Raw genomic sequence first — 21420 nt, 5'->3', positions numbered from 1 at the left:
AACTCATAATCAACTGAACCTTAAAATTGGAAACATTTAGATAAAATATAGTAATTTGCGAGCCTGTGAAAGTTACTTAACCATTCTGTGCCTGTCACTTCTGATTAATAGGGATAACCGTGTTTCTCTTAAAGGTAGCTGTAGGTATTAAATGCAAAGCACTCAGCATCTTGCCTAGCACTTAGTGATGTTTGCTCTTACTAGCAGTTCTACTACACCAAAGAAGGACAAGTTTTTCACATTTAATTGATATGACAAGAGAAACAGAACACACCTTTTGGTGAGTGTAAATGTCCACTTTCCTTTTCTGATTATTCTCTTGAGGACTAAGTTCTCCTTCCTACTTGTCCATCTCCCCTTCCCCCACTCTTGTCGTAAGAAATTATATTCATCAAGACATTCCAGTTTACTCTAAAATGCTCTTGTACTATTTACGTATCAACTCTCCCCATCTCATTTATTTACCATATTTATTTTAAAGAAAAAAAAAAACCCAGACAATTTAGATGACAGATTACTTAGTGCACTGGACTACAATCTTACACCATTAACCAAAATTACACCAAAATTAACTCAAAATGGATTAGACTTAAACGTATGACCTGAAACCATAAAACTCTGAGAAGAAAACATAGGCAGTAAGCTCCATAAAACCAATCTTAAAGATGATTTTTTGGATCTGACTGCCAAAACAAAGGCTACAAAAACAGAAATAAACAAGTGGGACTACATCAAACTAAAAAGCTTCTACAGAGCAAAGAAAATCATCAACAAAATGCAAAGGCAACCTACTGAATGGGAAAAATATTTGCAAATCATATATCTGATAAAGGGTTAATATCCAATATATAAATAACACCTACAACTCAGGAACAACAAAACACAGCACCCAGTTAAAAAAATGGGCAGAGGATCCGAACAGGTATTTTTCCAAAGAAGACATGCAGCAGATGGCCATCAGGTACATGAAAAGATGCTCAACATCACCAATCATCAACAAAATGCCAATCAAAGCAACAATGAAGTATCCCCTCCCACTTGTTAGAACGGCTATAATCAAAAAGACAAGAAATAACAGGAGTTGGTGAGGATGTGGAAAAGAGAGCCCTTGGTGCATTGCTGGTGGGAATGTAAACTGACTGCAGCCAATGTAAAAACCAACATGGTTCCTCAAAAATTTAAAAACAGAGCTACCATATAAGCCAGTAATTCCACTTCTGGGTATTTATCTGAAGAAAACAAAAACACAAACTCAGAAAGCTGCATACTCCGGGCACCTGGCTGGCTAAGTCGGTGGAGCATGCGACTCTTGATCTTGGCATTGTGAGTTTGAGCCCTACAATGGGTGTAGAGATTATTTAAAAATAAAGCCTAATGGGCCGCCTGGGTGACTTGGTTAAGCGTCCGACTTCAGCTCAGGTCATGATCTCGCGGTTCATGAATTCAAGCCCCGTGTCGAGCTCTGTGCTGACAGCTCAGAGCCTGGAACCTGCTTCAGAATCTGACTCCCTCCTCTCTGCCCCTCCCCACTCATGCTCTGAAAATACACGTTAAAAAAATTTTTAAAAATAAATAAATAAATAAAGCCTAAAAAGAAAAATAGCTGCACACCCATGTTCACTGCAGCATTATTTACAATAGTCAAGACATGGAAACAACCTAAGTGTCTATCAACAGATGAACAGATAAAGAAAATGTGGGATACACACACACACCCGGGATATTATTCAGCCATAAAAAAGAATGGAATCTTGCCATTTGTGGCAGCATGGATGGACCTTGAAGACTTTATGTTAAGTGAAATAAGTCAAACAGAGAAAGATACTGTATGATCTCACTTACATAAAATCTTAAAAACAAACAAAAAACTCCCTAAGTTCATAGATACAAAAACCAAATTGGTGGTTGGAGGTTGGGCGTAAGGGAGTGGGCAAAAAAGGTAAAAAGGATCCACAGGTGGGGCACCTGGGTGGCTCAGTCAGTCAAGTGTCCAACTTCGGCTAGGGTCACAATCTCCTGGTTCATGGGTTCAAGCCCAGTGTTGGGCTCTGTGCTGACAGCAGGCAGCCTGGAGTCTGCTTCAGATTCTGTGTCTCCTTCTCTCTCTCTGACCCTCCCCCTCTCAGTTTCTCTGTCTCTCTCAAAAATAAATAACAAGACTTGAAAAAATTTTTTAAAGGATCAAAAGGTACAAACTTCCCATTATAAAATAATTTAGCCTGGTGACTACAGTTAATAGTAATGTAATGCACATTTGAAAGCTGCTTAGAAAGCAGACCTTAAAAATTCTCATCAAAACCTTTTAATTTTCTTTTTTTTAAATTTACATCCAAATTAGTTAGCATATAGTGCAACAATGATTTCAGTAGATTCCTTAGTGCCCTTTACCCATTTAGCCCATCCCCCCTCCCACAACCCTTCCAGCAACCCTCTGTTTGTTCTCCATATTTAAGAGTCTCTTATGTTTTGTCCCCCTCCCCGTTTTTATATTATTTTTGCTTCCCTTCCCTTATGTTCATCTGTCTTGTCTCTTAAAGTCCTCATGAGTGAAGTCATATATTTGTCTTTCTCTAATTTCACTTAGCATAATACCCTCCAGTTCCATCCACGTAGTTGCAAATGGCCAAGATTTCATTCTTTTTGATTGCCAAGGAATACTCCACTGTATGTTTGTGTGTGTGTGTGTATGTATGTATGTACAACAAGCACATGACAGAAATTAGATACAAAATCCCAAGTCCTGGGGTGCCTCGGTTATATATATATATATATATATATATACACACACACACACACACACACACACACACACACATATATACACCGCATCCATTGATGGACATTTGGCTCTTTCCATACTTTGACTATTATTGATAATGCTGCTATAAACATGGGGGTGCATGTGCCTCTTTGAAACAGCATACCTGTATCCCTTGGATAAATACCTAGTGGTGCAATTGTTGGGTCGTAGGGTAGTTCTAGTGTTAGTTTTTTGAGGAACCTCCATACTGTTTTCCAGAGTGGCTGCACCAGCTTGTATCCCACTTCAAAACTTTTTTTGTTACTATGTATGGTGACAGATACTAACTAGACTTACTATGGGTGATCATTTCTAATATATACAAATACTGAATCATTATGTTGCACACCTGAAACGAATGTTTTATGTCACTTAGACTTCAATAATGATAATAATAATAATAAAAAGATTACTTAAAGCAAACACAACCAGATACCATCAGAATGAACACTAAACTGGCAGAAACCTTCTAAGGAAAAGGTTTTTACACACTTGCTTACCATTGTTCTTCTCACTGTCGGCAGGTTTCATCTGTATAGGATGATGCATCTAAAAAGGAAAACACACAGATACTATCACTGTACACACTGAAGGCATTCAGAAAGATAAGTGAGGACTCTAAAGGAAATACCAAAACCAGAGCCTTAAGAGTTCTCTCTATACTCACATCTGCCTCAAGATCATTTTTTCCCAAAGTATCAAAATAGAGTATGAATCAAGAGGTTAAAATTCTTTTGGTTAAGAGAGAACTACATGACCTTCAGCCTATGTTCTTTGAAATATTCCCTTTATGTCCTCCTTTACATCAATTTCTGTGGCAGTTACTTTTCCCCAAGATGGCTTTCAGTGTGGGCTTGACACCTATAAGTATGTTCCATGTGTTAAAACCACCACAGTTCCACTTCCTAGTAGGAGCTTTCTTACCCCTGGTAGGACCTTCATGTTGTGAAGAGCATTCTGCGCCTCTAATGCAGCTTTACGGGTGTAAAATGTAACAAAACAGCACCCTGCAATAAACAAGATTTCACAAAATCAAACCAGTCCTTTGAAAGCAGGTAATTCCTAGAGTACTCCCTCCTCCACAGACATACTGGAACTTCAAAGAGAAGACTGGGTATATTAAAATTAGCATCCCTCCCCCCAAAGAGAGAAAGGGGGGGGAGGGAAAGAAGCAGAAAAAAACCCTACACTACTTTCTATTCATTTTCTATATTGTTATAGTCTTCTAGTTCTACTAAAATTCTTTAGCTGCTCCTATAAACTTCTCTGGGAAAGATAACTTCCCTTGTAAAGGTCACAGTACCATGCCATTCGACGTACCCTACTTGGAGCACCGGGGAGTGTGCTGGGCAAGACACTCAGAACAAATAAAAAAGGGGCCTTGCACTCACAGCTTGTAGTCTACCAGGAACTCATTCTTTCTCAGAATAAATCAATCCTTATAGTCAATTTCTACCATACGCCTCAAACATAATAACCATTTATTAAATTATAAAATGACTAAAGAGCAAGAAACTCTTAATACCTTTTTTGGACCCTTGGTCCTCATCAAATATAATTAAGATTCTAACAGCACATGGCACTAAGGAGATTTGTAGATTTTGTGATTTGTATCTTTATTAGGGATAGGAGGGGAGAGGTGTGTCTTATAAATATGGGCTCATCGTCCCATGAGATACCATATAGATTCCTTTCAAAATCACCCTGCAATTAAGATTTTAAAGTACTGCATGTTCTACTGCCAGTCGTTAATATAAAGGAACTATAATACTTTGTATTTTTGGTTAACTATACACATAGAGAAAATAATTTATCTGCTTCTTGATCCTCTGCTCTTAAGCTGGCTTCAAACCTAACAATCCTGCTTGCTCACATCTGCACTGTAGAACAGCTTCCCCAGAAAATTATTCTAACATCAGTCATTTGGAAAAGAATATAGTATGTGCATGTATAGGGCAAAGCTAGTGCCTCTTCTACCATTGCTCCCATAAAGCTTCTACTCTGCTAGGTATTTCTGGAAGCAACGCAGTCTTTCTTCCATTCATTTGTAGGCTACAACAAACAGGTTACCTAAAAACAGGTCCTTCCTGGTTGCTAAGCCTTCCTATGAAGACTCTGCAACACTAACAGAAATTCATAGGTACAGTGTAGATAGTGCCTTCCTTTCTGCTTACTCTAGCCAAAACACCAAAGAAAACCTTATGTAGTTAGTTTACTTCAACTTTATTTTTGCCATTGCATCCCTAAGATCAAGAGACATTCACATTTAAAAAAAGAGAGGGGCACCTGGGTGGCTCAGTTGGCTAAGCATCTGACTTCGGCTCAGGTCACGATCTAGCAGTTCATTGAATTCGAACCCCACACTGGGCTCTGCACTGACAATGCAAAGCCTGCTTCAGGTCCTGTCTCCCTCTCTGCCCCTCCCCTGCTCTCTCTCTCTCAAAAATAAACGTTAAAAGAGAGAGAGTGAGACAGAGATAGACTCTCACATGAGTTTGTCTCTTAAATTTAGAGCTCTCATAAAGGACCATCTATGATCCAATTTACAAGTTATCCTCTTGATATCAACTTAACTTATTTTTAAGCCATTAAATGCGTTTGGGCTGGAAGATGTAACTATTCTAAAAGGAAAGCCCCTTTGGATGTGACCACAGGAACATTCCGGCAATGAGAGACAGCAAGCACATGACAGAAATTAGATATAAAATCCCAAGTCCTGGGGTGCCTGGGTGGCTCGGTCAGTTAAGCATCTGACTCTTGATTTCGGCTCAGGTCATGATCTCACAGTTTGTGGGATCAAGCCCTGTGTCAGACTCTGAACCGACAGCATGGAGCCTGCTTGGGATTCTCTGTCTCTCTGCCCTTCCCCTGCACATGCTCTCTCTCTCAAAATAAATAAAATTAAATAAACAACAACAAACAAAACACCAACCCAAAGCCCTTACCTTTGCTCTGAGGAGGGTTTTGGCTCCTATCCCTTAGGACATTGATTTCATAGACAGCACCATACTGTTCAAAGAGTTCCCTCAAGTCCTTCTCAGACCAGGTTCTTGGAACCTGGCCCACAAACATCTTGATAGCATCAAGATCCGGTTGGTCTGGGTGGTCCAGGGTGCCGTTCATTTTCTTTGAGCTGCATAAAACAAAATATAGCTTCTATTATGCATTCATGGTGCTTTCCAGGGGGATGTTTCTTTTCTTTAAAGATCTCAACTACTTCCTAAAAAAGTCGGGAGAAAGAATTGTACTTCTTTTCACTACAGTCATTCAATTTACCAGAGTTCTCTGGTCTTCCCCTTAGCCATGGCCATGCTTTCCATTAGATCCCAAACTGAAGTCACCATTCTGATTAGGGCATTCTGGGTTTTAACTAAGTAATCAAATGTCACTCAATCCTTGTCTAGCCTGAGAATTCTTTTAAGAACCTAAGAGACAAACTTCCTAAAGCAAGTTTTAGTGGTTTTGAAGCACAGTTAACAAAACTTTAAAAAATGTGCATAAAAATCACAATGGACTGTTGATTAGTGGGTAAGATGCAGGACTCCCCACGTATACAATGACAGGTGACAAGTCTTCTTTCAGCAGATGTTAGAACAAAGCACTTGATTTCCAAGGCCTAAGCTAAGAACAGAACAGAAAGATGTCAGCCTTTGAATGTTGCTGTCTCAGTCCTCATCCCAGTGCTCTTAAGTCATGCCTCCAAGACCAAAACAAAGCTTCGCCTTTTAAACTTTCACAAATGATTGTTATGTAGACAATGACAACACCATCCTAGGGTTTTTTGTTTCTGAGTTATCCAACTTACTACTAGTTCTCTAAGACTGTACCAGTTAATTCCCTTACCAAGTGAACCATTACAACATCCACAAACTCTCACAATCCTAGCACATCAAACTTGTAACACTCCTGCTTTAATACCTTCATTTTAACCCTCCCACTGCCAAGAACCTAGAGGGATTCCTGGACTACAAATGTTTCCACTCAGAATGAATCAAAGTCCTTCTGGACCACTGTAGCTCAAGATTGTATCTTAGCATTTATCACAACCATTAACACCTTAAGTTCCAAACAGCCAGCATGGCTAACTTTTCTGTTAGTGCATGCTTAATCCAGAAATCACTTCATCATATTCAAATTTGCCACGTCCTCGGGGCGCCTGGGTGGTTCTATCGGTTAAGCTTCCGACTTCAGCTCAGGTCATGATCTCTCAGTTTGTGAGTTCGAGCTCCGCGACCGGCTCTGTGCTGACAGCTCAGAGCCTGGAGCCTGCTTCCGATTCTGTGTCCGCCTGTCTCTTGGACCCTCCCTTGCTCATGCTCTGTCTCTGTCTCTCAATAATAAATAAATGTTTAAAAAAAAAACAAACAACAAATTTGCCACGTCCCAATATCAACCCTAAATAAAACGTTAGTTTCCTTTAAAGGAAAAACGACAGTTTTTCTACCAGTGCTATCTTCTGAACAATATTTGAAGATACTTGAGAATGCTGGATCTATGAAGGTGGTTTAACCTTTGTATTTTAATTCCTACATTTCTTATAACTGAACACCCACAGGAACTATTTACATGTTGCCTTGGCTGAATCTAGTACTACATATCAAAAGCTGTAAGGCAAATGGCATATAGACCAACTCTTGTTACTATGTCTGGAAAGGTTTCCCCATGTTCTTTCAGGTAAATTTAGTCTGTTTCGTCAGGACTCAAACAGTACTAAATTTCCCCCTTCGTTATAGTATTTACCACCTTTTAGCATAATCTGCCTATATCTAGCTCTCCCAATTAGACTGAGAGTTCCTTGAAGGCAGAAACTGTTTTGTTTGCTATTCATTCTTACAGTCACACCTGGTATAGCACCTGGTTCAAAGTAAGTCCTCAGATGTGTGGGATGGGAGGAATTTCTTATTCTCAACAATTCCCCCTTTAATTTAAGCAACTAATCCTGATAAAAGTGAACACTGTGCACAAAGAGGGCTCACAAAGAGCAGCTGTTATCCCTGTGATTATTTGTCACCAGATCAATCTACCCCAAGTGTTTTGAAATGCATTATTTTATTGGTTTTCCTTTAGTTTGGAATTACTAAATTCAGGTTGTTGTAAAAATATAATGGGGCTCAGTCGGTTAAGCGTCTGACTTTGGCTCAGGTCATGATCTTGCAGTTCATGGGTTCGAGCCCCATGTCCGGCTCTGTACCAACAGCTTAGAGCCTGGAGCCTGCTTTAGATTCTGTATCTTCCTCTCTCCCTAGCTCACACTCTGTCTCTCTCAAAAATAAACATATATATATTTATACAGATGAAACGTGGTCGCTTTTAGAAGGTAATCCCAATGTTCTAACAAACCACGCTATGATTAAAAAAAAAAAACCCAAAACTCTATGACTAATGAAACAATGGCTGTCGCTCCCAACAACCTGCCTCTAACAAGTTTAATTACCAGTTTTAATATCATTTTATTAAAATGTTGCTGGTCTTTAGTATTTCCATCCTAGGGAGGGTTAAAGGGTTAACACAGAACCCCCAAATGGTGCTCAGAATATGTTTTGATAAGAATGTTGACACTACTTTTGAAAAGAGGCAGGGGTTTATTGATTTGTAATTATATTGGAGGCAAACACTCTGTCCGTTCCTTCTGTATTTGTGTGCCATTTCTAAATTTTCTACATCACTGTTTAGTGCAAAAGAATCATCAATAATCAACATATATGAATTACGGTTTATTTAAAAGTTCAGTGGAGGGGGCGCCTGGGTGGCTCAGTCGGTTAAGCGTCCGACTTCGGCTCAGGTCGTGATCTCGCGGTCCGTGAGTTCGAGCCCCGCGTCAGGCTCTGGGCTGATGGCTCAGAGCCTGGAGCCTGTTTCCAATTCTGTGTCTCCCTCTCTCTCTGCCCCTCCCCCGTTCATGCTCTGTCTCTGTCTCAAAAATAAATAAACGTTAAAAAAAAAAAAAAAGTTCAGTGGAGACTCAGCATTCTAGATGAATACCCTCCCTTTCTCTCTTTACTCTCCAAATCCTTCTCCATTTCTTCACATCCACCTACTCCACGAACCACCCTTTCCCTCTGTATATACCAATTCATTAGCCAGAAGAATCTTCTGGACCAGTGCTATTCAAAGTGCCAAGGACCAAGGGAAATCTTCAAATTTAACCCTTTAGAAACTCCCTCCCCCAGACCCCCATTTGGAGAGAGACAGCAAGCAGGGAAGGGGCAGAGAGGAAAGAAAGAATCCCAAGCAGGTCCCTCACTGTCAGTGCAGAGCACGATGCAGGGCTCGAACTCACGGACTGTGAGATCATGACCTGAGCTGAAGTCAAGAGTCGGCCACTTAACCCACTGAGCCACCCAGATGCCCCACCCTTTAGAAACTTTTATAGAAACTGAACTAGGTAACTTTATATATATTCAATCTAATAATAATTAAAAGATACAAAATGCAAGCTTATACCTTATTATCTTGTCTTCCTACTTGACTGTTTTTATTGTATTTTAGAAATCAGGTCGTGACAGGCTTAGGACATGGTTCTTCACCAGTCTGAGAAGCACTTCTAGAGCACAGCAAATTACCAGGCCATGTTGAAGATACTGTGGACATCATGTATCCGGAATGTTGCACTGACTTATTCTTTCCTCTAATAAATCCTGGGCACTTATACAGTTATACAGGCCAGACACTATGTGAAATGTGGTATATATTGGTGAATAAGGAAAACATCATTATAAACTTTTATTGTGTCAGAGGAAATGAACAACAATGTTCTTCCATCCTCAACCTTCCTCACATATTTCCAGCATGCATGTTGCCCTTAGAAGTAACCACTGCACAAAAAAGTCACCTGGGAACAAGACTCTCAGTGTGATATGCCAAGGACCCCACGTCATCAAGGTGTGGCATTTACTCTACATATCACTAAAAACACTCTCAAATGTGTGCCTTACCTCCCCATTGATGGAGAGCTCCTCAGAGTCAGTGATCATGAATTACTGATATTTATTATGCCTACTCAAGAACCAATGAATTCAGCAGCCCCCTGGAGAAGTACCTATACTATCCCTGTCATTCTTAAGAAGCAAGTCTATGGAAATTCTTATCCTCTGTGAAATTACTGACCTGGGAGCAGGGTGGGAGAGAGGAAAAGCAGGGAATGAGGGAAGCAAGGAGGGAAGAAGAGAGATAAGGAGGCAGCAAGTGTTTTAGGGGAGAGGCATGGCACCAACCACCTTTTTTTACATTTCTGCTTCTAGCAGCATCTAGCAAATCATTAAAAATGAGAAAATGTGAAAAATCAGGACCAGAGGCTGCCTTGTCTACCTGGATTCTTGATGGAACATGCTACAGGAAAGTAAAAAAGAGAACCATTTTGGAAGAGAAACAGGAGAGACAAAACTAAGAGCTTCATTTTCAAAGCACACATTTGTTCCGAATTCTTAAACCCTCTCTTCTTTCTCTTATCTCCCTCTCAAAACTTCCTGGCCCCAGGCCCAGCTCAGGGGGGCAGAGTTAATGTCTTGTCCCACTTCTTCCCCATCCCCTGGCTCCACCTAACTATACCAGTGGGGTGAACCTTAACCCAACAAACTGATCTACCGGGTAGCCAGAAATCTAAGACCTATGCTTAAAACAGAAAGGCCTGGCCAATCAAGCTCCTTACGGCTTGGCTTTACCGAGCAAGACAATAGCCACTGGCCACATGTGGTTACTGCATAGGATAAGGAGAGGCAGAGAACATTTTTATCATCACAGAAAGCTCTATGGCACAGAACACTGCTCTACAGAACCTGGAACTGGTTAACAGAAACAGGCAGTGATGAAGTCAGAATTCGGGAAGCTGCAAGCAGAGACAGCCTAAGGTGACAAGGTAAAAGGGCAGTGGCAAGAGATAAGAGAGGTCATGCTACAACATCGACATCGATGAAGCCTGAAAACATGATGCCAAGTGAAAGAAGCCAATCACAAAAGGCTACACATTGTGTGATTCCATTTATATGAAATTTCCAGGATAGACCAATCTATAAAGACAGAAAGGTTAGCAGTTGCCTAGGAATGGGGACTGGGGGTGCAGGAGGATGACTGCTAAAGGGTACCAGATTTCTTCTTGGGGTGATCAAAGTGTTCTGGAATTAGACAGCGGAGGCAGCTGTGCAACTTTGTGGACACAGTAAAAATCACTGAACTATGCATTTAAAAGGATAAATTTTATGGTATGTGAATGATATCTTAATTTGAGAGACAAAGATAGATGGAGCAAGAAAACGGGATGGAAGGGAGAATGGCAAGGCAAAGCCATGCTGCAATCAAGCAGCAGCACGTCGGGGCGCCTGGGTGGCGCAGTCGGTTGAGCGTCCGACTTCAGCCAGGTCACGATCTCGCGGTCCGTGAGTTCGAGCCCCGCGTCAGGCTCTGGGCTGATGGCTCGGAGCCTGGAGCCTGTTTCCGATTCTGTGTCTCCCTCTCTCTCTGCCCCTCCCCCGTTCATGCTCTGTCTCTCTCTGTCCCAACAATGAATGGAGAACGTTGAAAAAAAAATTAAAAAAAAAAAAAAAAAAAAAAAAAAGCAGCAGCACGTGCAGCGAGGACAAGAGAACGTGTGTCCTGGGTCAGAAAGAAAGGATTTTCTAAGTCTTCCAGAAAGTTCCTAATTACATTACAGTCCAGCCCATGTGTGCCCTTACAAAAAAACCCTTTCACATATGCTAGCTCCAGTGGGTATCTGTTCTTTGCAGCCAAACAGGCTGGCAAATACTACCTTTACATCTGCTCAAAAATCAATTCCTTGGGTGGGAACAAAATGAGTAAAGGAGATTAATAAATACAGATCTCCAGTTAATTAAGTCATGGGGATGTAATGTACAGCATGGGAATATAATAAATAAAACTATTAACTTTGCAGGCGACAATAGACTTACTGTCATGACCATTTCACAACGTACACAGATGTCAAATCACTGTGCTGCATACCTGAAACTAATATAATACTGTATGTCAACTATACCTCAATAAATTAATAATTTCCAAAACCTTTCATTACTCATTTTTTTCCACTCAACCCTTCTCATTACCTGTTGGCCTCCATTTGTTCATTATACAAACAGAAAAATTTTGGATACTTACCAATCCCCAAGAGGCATAAATATTTGCTGCTTCCCAATCTTCAGCCACCACCCACCCCTACCAGGTCCCTCTGGCTCAGATACTGTGCTGTGGAAAACCGGCACAGAAGAACATCAGAATAAAAAGGACCCAGAAACACTGGCCTGAGTTACTTACCAACTGTTCTCTAGTGAGACAAAATTGTACGTATTCTGGAAGGAAGGAATTTCCTTTTGGATAAAGGGAGATCTTCCTGTTAGTTGGGATGTTAGGTATTAGAAAAAGCTCTTAATAAAGGTTAAGTCACCTTTCAACAACTAAACAGGCTAACGATGCTTGTGAAGGTTTTCAGCCTTCTTCCCTGAGAAATGGAGATAACACCTAGAGACCTTATTTCAGTAATTATCTTTAATTATTAAAAACAAACAAATCTCACAGGGCTTATCATTCATTCAACTGTATTTCCTAACCTCCTACTATGTGCCAGATACTACACACTCGAGGGGCTATAGAAGGGGACTGAGCAGTACCTGTCCTGAAGGTGATGGCACCAAACAAGTGGAAGAACACAACTATAAGGACCTACAAATATTTTCATGGATGCTTAAAAGTTCTGTGGGGAAAAAAAAAAATGGGTATGATGGTTTTATTGTATTTGGAGGAGGAGGGCAGGGACTTAAGCTGAATGGACAAAGGGGCTGGAAACAGTGCTGTATAGAATGGAGTGATGTGAAAATGGGAAGAATTCAGAAAAAAGAGAAGAAGGTAAGATAACATTAGGTAAAAAAAGGACTTGAGAAACTTAGGGGAGAGTACACATTTTAGAAGATTAGAAAAAAAGAGAGAAAACATTAGAAAATCACTGAGAATAAACAGATACATTGGAAAGATGCCCTGAAGGGCTTTTCTTGTGATACTAACAGGCTTGGACTTTATTCCAAGATTCTTTTTTTAAGGTTTATTTATTTTTGAAGGAGAGAGACAGAGTGAGAGCAGGGGAGGGGCAGAGAGAGAGGGAGACACAGAATCTGAAGCAGGCTCCAGGCTCTGAGCTGTCAGCACGGAGCACAACGTGGAGCCCGAACTCACAAACTGTGAGATCATGACCCGAGCTGAAGTCGGATGCTTAACCAACTGAGCCACCCAGGCCCCGCTATTACAAGATTTTTAAACAAGGAAGTGATCGGATTGATCTTTTAAAGACAACCGACAATACAGAGGATGAAATAAAAGTGGGGAAATAAAGAGATTTTTGCACAAACTAGCTTCTAAGATTAGGGCCCAGTCTCAGGCAATGCTGAAAAATTTGGGGGCAGAACCCACTAGAAATTGGAGATAACCCAATGAAAAAGATGAGGAAAAGAAGTTACTGATCCCTCTTAGGTTCTAGTACAGTCATTTTGGGAAAGTGTTTTTGCACGGGGAAGTTCAGGGGACATTTGGGGGAAAAATACAGAGATGTGAGAATCAGAAAAGCAATCGGTACCCCCTCAAGCCAAGGGAAAGCTAAAAGGGACTGAGCTACAACTCCTAGAGAACACCCATCTCCTAGGGTATAAGCAATGTAAGAGAAACCAGGGAAGCTGAAGAGTAGTCACAGCAGAATCAAGGACACTGTTAAAAGTAAGAATAGGAACTACAGTTCAGGTCCCCAGCCCTTCCACAGCTCCTCCAGCCATTCTTCTCTTTTGCAGGAAATTTTGAAATAGATACATTGCTAGATCACATTACTGGGCAAAATCACTTGAGAGAGAAAACTACTGATGTCAAGTCTCCTGCTAAAGAGTACGAATTAAAAGAAGGGCTGAGAACCCAACAAAAATGTGGCAAACACACCATTCTCACGAACTTTCTTCTTCCCAAATCTGTGTTTTGGTATATGGTGCCCATGAGAATGGGCCCAAACACTTGCAATAATGAAAGAAGTCGATGGGTACCTGCTCAATGACACCTGAGGCAGCCTGGTCTAGGGGGCAAAAATAAAAAGATTATCATTAAACTTGATTTGAGGTCCAAAGCCGACACCAATTGTCCTCAGGCAAGTCAGTTACAGCCTCTCAACTGTTTCTCATCTGTAAACAGAGGCAATAGCCTGTGCCCAATTAACCTCCCAAAGCTTTTGAGAAGATGGAAGACTAAAACAAAGGCAAACATACTTGGGAAAACATGCTTCCAACCGTGTGCTCCCTGATCACCTCTGACAGAATGACCTGTATTCAGTCCATTAGCTCTCAAACTTCAGTGTGCATGAAAACCACATGGGGCATTGCTAAAATACAGATTCTGGGGCCTTATTCTAACATCAGAATATCTGGGAATGGGTCCAGGAATCAGCATTTTCATGTTCCAGGTGACTTCCATGCAATGTTCTGTGATCCAGACTTCATGGGATACTGAATTAGTTTAACCTCTTGAAATATGAGAGAACAGGCTGAGGAAAAATACTGTATCTAAGGACTGAACAAAGGCGGTGGCAAAACAGAGAGAAACTGTTACAATGAATGATAATTTGAGCCACAAAGTCCTAGTTCTAGGGACATATATCTGGTATGCGGGAGTATTTTGGTAATATATATTAAGTCTTTATGATGGCATTGATTTCACCTGTTATCTACAGCTATAACAAAATTTTAGCAGTAAAGAGCTTGCATAAAAAGACAAACCTAAATTACCATTATTTTGGACACTACAGAGAAGGCATAACATCCATATCAAATGAGTGAGCCAGCTAACTTTGAGGTCCCCCAAACTATTCCACAGAGAACTGTTCAAAATCTGCTATCATCCATACCTGCTACAGATAATCCCAAGGTAGATGGATTTCCAACGGAGGGCTATACTGAAGGACTTAGACTACTGCCTGTTATCTAAGGAATATTCTACCATTTAATATTCTTGGCTTTGAATAACCTAAGGCTCATCCGCTTGAGGTTTCAAGATACTTTGAAACCTAGTTTAATTAACTGAAAACAAGAGTTAGAAATGTGTTCTTCACAAAGTTCAGAATTCAGGTTCCTTGAAGCTACAACTCAGGACCAGGTTAGTATTTTAGCTGTGTACAATGATAATGTCACTTACTGAACAGTATTTTAAACTGATTAGATTTCTTGTTCCCATGTTGAAAATTTGGGCAAATTGCCAATCAAAATTGATACAGTTTTGCTGAGGAGGGGAGGGGAAGAGCACACATCTGACATCCCTGAAATCATGTATTGTGTTGCATTTTCAGTTTGACTAGGAAAAAATCAGGGCCCAGGGATACAGTTTAGATGCCAATACAGCATTCTGCATACATTCCTAAATACACTCTAGTAACCTGTCTCCACTGTGACATGAGTCTAAGAATCTGATGTAAATAAATAACGTCCCAAAAGATTGTTTGAAATTGCATACCCAACACAAAGCAGTAAAGCTAAGGTTTAAAAAAAAAAAAAATGCGTTGGAATCTATCACATGGGGAAACACTACAGCTTGCTTGAAGGGACTGGAGCCAGCACACTTGAGTTGATGTTGCTGCTCATATATCAAATGTACCCTTTTGTACAGAACTTAGCTACAGCCCCAAGGAAATCAGTAGTAAGGAGACAGAATCAGAGTACAATAGAAAATAATAATACTGTGGACTTTGGCTTCCTCACCGAATTTTTTTCTTCCCTCTTTTAGGGAAAGGGACCAGTTTTACCAAATAACAAAGAAAACAGCCCAGTTCCTCTGCTTATGATAAAAATTAGACAACAAAAATACTTACACAGGACTGGAATTCAAAGAGCAATGATCCACCATCATTTCTGGAAGGAAATCCAACTTAAACGCAGCCATCACCTCACTCTCCCCTTCAGAAGCCAATGATATTAACTTGCTGCACTTGTCTGATCCACAAATACACACAGCTTTAGCTTCCTGGGCCCCACAAAAAACACAAAGTGGAAACAGGAGCTCAGGGAAACCAGCAATAAGTGCCACAGAAACAGGCAGGACTGGGGAGGGGAAAGGGAGTACTGGATTAAAAGGGGGATGTGAGCATGTGAAGGGAGGCTCAGCCCGGCACACAATGAAAGTGCTGATGCGCCAGGCTGGGTTTGTGTGATTTTCCCTGGCGAAGCAGTACTAAGTGCACTGTCAGATAAATAGAGTGTCAGATCCATGAAGATAGCAGTGGCTAACAGAGCAGAAGTAACACTAACTTGTTTCACATCTTCAAACTCCTTTCTGCAAATCAGGTTTTGAGGGGCCCCAAGGCCTGAAACTACCTGAAGCAAAAAAAGAAAAGAAAAAAGAAAAAAAGAAAAGAAAAGAAAAAAGAAAAGAAAAGAAAAGAAAAGAACGGAAAGGAAGGAAGAAAGAAAAAAAAGCTCACCTCATGTGGTCTGAAAATGTTTTTGGAAGGGAAAACTAGGCTGTTGGCCTTGGTTTAAACTTAGTTTTCCATGTGCCAAAGGCAGCAATGAGCACAGTGCTGGGTCCACACTAACCTCAGAATAGTCACATAAGTAGCGGTTCAGACCATCGGAAGCAGGCCAGAGGCAAGCTGGCTAAAGAACTGGTCACCAAAAACTTAAACTGTTCACATACTACCACTTGCACTGGACCAACCTTGATTTCTTAATGGTGCGGAGAGCAGAGTGGTTACCTAATGGTTCCTCATCAGAATGAAGGACTTTTTAAAAATTCCTGCTTCAGTGATCCTCATTAGGTGGCACAGGGAAAATTTCTTTACCCTGAATCTTATTTTGCCAGAAAATTTAAAAAGTAAAAATGAAAATGGGATAGTAATATTCTGCCTTTTGATAGAGTACTAGGAATTCATGTCTTTTCTGTTGTTTGACCTTTCCAGAGAAACCAAAAACCAAAAACCAAAAACCATCAGAGTGATGATGAAAAAGAACAGGGACCCACCAGGAACAAACACTCAAATGTAAGGGAAGGACGGAGGAATGTAATCTTAGTCTCTTCATTCTCCGTCCTCCTTTAAACTGATGTTAAAACCAAGATTAATAAACGCACACATAAAAATTCTATTATGGGTGAGCAGTGGAAATGGATATACTTAGCAGTCGAGGCAGATGTGGTGCTCCCGTTCTCAATTTAGCTTCCCATCCTCCAGACAACAAGTGGTGGCATTTCAATATTTAGGCAGTGACTCTAAAACTATGTCTCTGAAGGCTCCCAAGCTGCACAGGCCTTCTTTCCCATTTTTATCATTAGCATTGCCTTACCTCAAAGATTTCACTTCACTCAAGCTCAGTTCACAACACAGGGAATTTTGAAAAAAGGAAGTTATGTTCAGCCTGTAAAGAGGTAAACAAATGAACTCCTAAACGTATAGCGTTACTTAAAAACAAAGATAATGAAAGGCAACATGTCACTGTATGGGCCTAAATGTTCTAGCCTGGCTAACAGTGCCTGACCCCTATCTGCATCCAACCAAGGAACTGTGTCTTCTGTTCGAACATGCAAACATAACCATCCAAAAGTTAGAACTAGAATAGCAGCTAACTGCTTTTGTATTTTGTCAGAGACCCTGGCTCCTGTAGAGACACGAGCGGCAGGAGCTGTCTTCCATCCTGCTAAAGGAGGAAGCCAACCCAGACTGCAGTGAGAGGAGACTGCAACTGGCACATGGCACACGGGCTGCCAGGCGCTGACTGCCGGACAGGCAGGAGACAGTAACCCTAGCTGGGACTGGTTAAGTTACTGGTTAGGTTTGTCCTAGTTTCTCCTATGCACACTGGAGCTGATCACATGCTTCTTCCTACAGAAAGCTATCAGGACCAATAAGTACCTTTGTGAGGTCAGTCAACAACCCAAATTGGGTTCTTTTTAGTTCAAGGATTCTTTTAAAAAGGAAATCAACAAATTTTAAGATAATCTCACTGGTTACTGTTATGCTTTTATTATTCACTAAAAATATTATCTAATTCAATTTCTATTTTAATCAGAATCACATGCATAACAAGAGAGCATTTAATGTGGAAGAGTTTACTGAGCAGCCAGGCACTGCTCAGCATACTGTAAAGATGTGCCCTCCTTAAGTAATTTTTGTCAAGCCAAAGCTTGAAAATCACCGGTTTAGAGTAACATTTTAAAATCCATTTTATGATGTATAAGGCAAGACTTCTTTAAGAACTTAAAAGATGGAAATATTATTACATGAAGGAGGGCACTTCTCTTTAGGCAGGTCACAAGAGTCATCTCAGTATAATAAAATTCAACATGCTTGCGGGAAAAGAAAGCACAGAAATTAATCATAAGTCACAATTTTAGAAAAGGATTACAAAGTTAAATGATGATAAAAACAATTATTCAAATACAAAAATGCAGGTGTTAAGGGGAAATTAAAAAGAATTAGCAGTTATTCACAGAAAACTGCCTGTAAGTTGTTTTTAAATTTCTGATTCAGAAACACATTCCAAGCTTTTCCCACAAAGGATGCATTAGAAATAAAGAGATGGAAGAACGGTTATAACCAATGGTCTGCTACAAGAGGTAACTTTCCCTCAGTCCCTTTTTACCGTGTGTCCTCTCATTATGAGTTTATACACTCAAGGTTTCCTCTTCTTTCCCTTGTGGTCTTAGTTTTCTTTGCTTTGAATATTCTCTACTTCTTTTCTAAGGGCAACAATTCAAAGCCCAATGATGTTAGGGTAGGGGCAATCAGCCTGCCATAACATTAAGAACCAAAACCATTAAAACTGATCAGTAGATAAGGGAAACCCTTTAAAGAACAGCACAGCCTGCATTTAGAACATTGGAGTGGAATAAACACTTTAAAAACTGGACTAGAAGTGCCAGAAATCACAGCAGTCGTTTCGTCAAAAGAGTGAAAGAGCAAAGAAAAGCACAGTTGAGCAAAAAGGCTCAGGTGGCACATGCGAACGTCAGGCTGTCTATCTTGACTGACATAACCAGGGAGGAGTTCAATGACAAGTGAAGGGATTTTATACTTCTAGCTCAATAATCTAAATGTGTTTTGAAGGGCAAAAATGTGAAGTCTGGTTATATGAGCACAGAGGAAATTAGAGCTTACTGCCAAATTATAAAAGAGAACCTATGTCATTAAAAATCACCATCAGTGTATATGAGAAAAGTGTAATAATCTACGAAAAAGTCATAACCTCAGACAGTTAAGTGGACTGGATATTTCCCCCCAAAGCTTCTGGTAGTTAGAGGATAGAAGGGTTGTAGAAAAGAAGTAAGCAACTGATACCACTTGAAAATAACCAACCACACTTAGAATTTTTAGCTTAAAACCTTTATGGGCTTGAATTTCACTTCAAAAATTGAGTACTTCTAATACGATCAATTGGGAGCCTCCCAGAGCTCCCAATCCAGTACTTTGCATAGGCAAAAATATACTGCTCTGCCCCTCCCCTGTGTGCACTCTCTCTCCCAAAAATAAACATTTAAAAATATTTTTTTTTGATTAACATAAAAGGGGAGCCTGGGTGGCTCAGTCAGTTAAGTGGCTGACTTCACTTTGGCTCAAGTCATGATCTCACAGTTCATGGGTTCGAGCCCCTTGTCCAGCTCTGTGCTGACAGCTCAGAGCCTGGAGCCTATTTCAGATTCTGTGTCTCCCTCTCTCTCTGCCCCTCCCCTGCTCTCGCTCTGGCTCTCTATCTCTCAAAAACAGATAAACATTAAAAAAAAAATTTTTTTTTTTAATTATACTGACCAATTTATGTAATCATCTACTTGACATCTCACTTTGTGGGAGCTTTTTTGTAAAAATGTGGCAGTTAAGTATAATTTTTTTAAAATGTTTTTTGATAGGCAGCTCTTCCTGCCCATGGGTCCTGTCCCTGTGCTTTAATAAAATCACCTTTTTGCAGAAAAGCCCAAAACCTCTGAGTTTCCAGCAAAAGTCTAGACAATGAAAAAATTTCTGACCTCGGGATGGGGGAGTTTAAATGTTGTAAAACATTTTTTTTCTATTTCAAATCTATAATCACTGTAGGCAAAAAGCACCAAGTTTAGTCATTGTTGTATGCAAATTGGTTTGATATTAAAATGATCATTTATGGTATACTGAGAGGATACGACAAGGCTGACAGGGGGGAAAACGAACACTTTTGAAATCTAAAAACTTTACTATTTCCTCTCTCTATCCTTAATCACTACTGCCTCCTCCCCCAATCAGTGTCAGAGATAATGACTAGCAGAAAGATCCTCTTCTGTGCTTAGTTTTGTTGGCAAAAGTATAAACTCAAAGCCTCCCTTGGAGTTTCTGAAACTAACCCTGACCTAATAAAACTGTCCTGTCAAATTGTGACCACCCTTCAAATCAGGTCGTATTTTCAGATCCCAAATTGGTTCTGGAATTTAGTGTAATTCTTAGTTTGTAACAATATACTACGTAACTTTAAACTTTATTTCAGCTCCAGTGGTGATTAAAAAATCAGTATGTTGAACAAATTCTGATTCCAGGTGGGTAGTATTTGTGTGGAATCCACTAAGTTCTGTCCTCATCCTTATTCTGGTTTACTCAGGGTCTTCCAGTTTGAACTGGAATGGGGAAAGAAAGTTAGCCGGGTAGCTGCTGTATGTACAAACACACACACACACACACACACACACACACGCACGCGCGCAACTAGGCAACAGCTAGTTCAAGTGGGAGATAAGCCTGCTTTGGGAAACAGCTAAGGAGAAAGTTGAGAAAGAAAGAAAAAATATTTCTAGCTTCCTAGGAATAGGAAAGTACACCCCATAATATAGGAAAAAAGCCATCACCTTTCTGAATGCAACGTTTTCAAATCTGCACAACAGGCCTCATGCAAGAAGGTTAAAGAGATGACCATAGAGCACACTCATCCAGCAGTTAGCCCATACCTGTGGCTTTACACCTCTCTGGACTATGTCTTCACTCTAAAAAACCAAGGAAAGAAAAATAAGTGGACCATGCCTACACTTCTCATAATACCAGAAATGTAGTTTCTTTCCAAAGAAATGCCCCCCTTTGTCACCATGGCTGAAGATTTAAAAAAAAAAAAAAAGAAAAAAGGGGGGGGGCACCTGGGTGGCTCAGTCAGTTGGGCATCCTACTTCAGCTCAAGTCACGATCTCGCGATTCGCGAGTTTGAGCCCCGTGTCAGTCTCTGTGCTGACGGCTCGGAGCCTGCTTCAGATTCTGTGTCTCCCTCTCTCTCTGCCTTTCCCCTGCTCACATACTGTGTCTCTCTCTCTCTCAAAAATAAAATAATTTTAAAAATTAAAAGAAAAAAGATAAAACAACTCCTTCTCCCTCTCCCATTGTTAAAGTACACAATACCTTAAAATATAAATTGCATTTAACATCTCAAAGTTAATTTTAAAACACCATCAATTTAAAAGATGGGAAAGTAAAAGTACTAAAAGACTTAATACAGGTTTGTCCCTAAATATCACAACAAATAGCAAAACAATGACCAGAACTTATGAGGCTGAATTTCAGTACATTTAGGTCACAAAAAACCTCATTTTTAGCATCTGCTTTTGGATGAGAAACTACGAGAGAGCTAAAGGCTATATAATTCTTTTAGCAATTAAGGGTC

At 40.3% G+C, this 21420-nt stretch overlaps 1 protein-coding gene across 34 annotated transcripts in view; it reads right to left on the bottom strand.

Annotated features, from left to right (window-relative positions):
• The window catches only part of CELF1 (CUGBP Elav-like family member 1), a 74409-nt gene that overhangs the window by 14706 nt on the left and 38283 nt on the right, over positions 1-21420 (bottom strand). For 15 of the 34 annotated variants that reach the window (XM_049616861.1, XM_049616889.1, XM_049616914.1 and 12 more), the window contains 5 exons: positions 20621-20755; positions 17104-17175; positions 5746-5933; positions 3725-3807; positions 3301-3349 (listed from right to left, as the gene is read on the bottom strand). In XM_049616861.1, the coding sequence (XP_049472818.1) occupies positions 3301-3349; positions 3725-3807; positions 5746-5933; positions 17104-17175; positions 20621-20688 (460 nt within the window). In that variant the 5' untranslated portion in view covers positions 20689-20755. Of the gene's footprint in view, positions 1-3300; positions 3350-3724; positions 3808-5745; positions 5934-12064; positions 20756-21420 lie in introns of all 34 variants that reach the window. The other 19 variants (XM_049617026.1, XM_049617055.1, XM_049617063.1 and 16 more) reach the window with 7 other exon arrangements.

Source organism: Panthera uncia, chromosome D1 (assembly GCF_023721935.1).
Source record: "Panthera uncia isolate 11264 chromosome D1, Puncia_PCG_1.0, whole genome shotgun sequence".
In the NCBI taxonomy this organism is placed as follows: Eukaryota; Metazoa; Chordata; class Mammalia; order Carnivora; family Felidae; genus Panthera; species Panthera uncia.
Note: the sequence above shows the minus strand (reverse complement) of the source record. Positions and strands in the feature narration are given on the sequence as shown.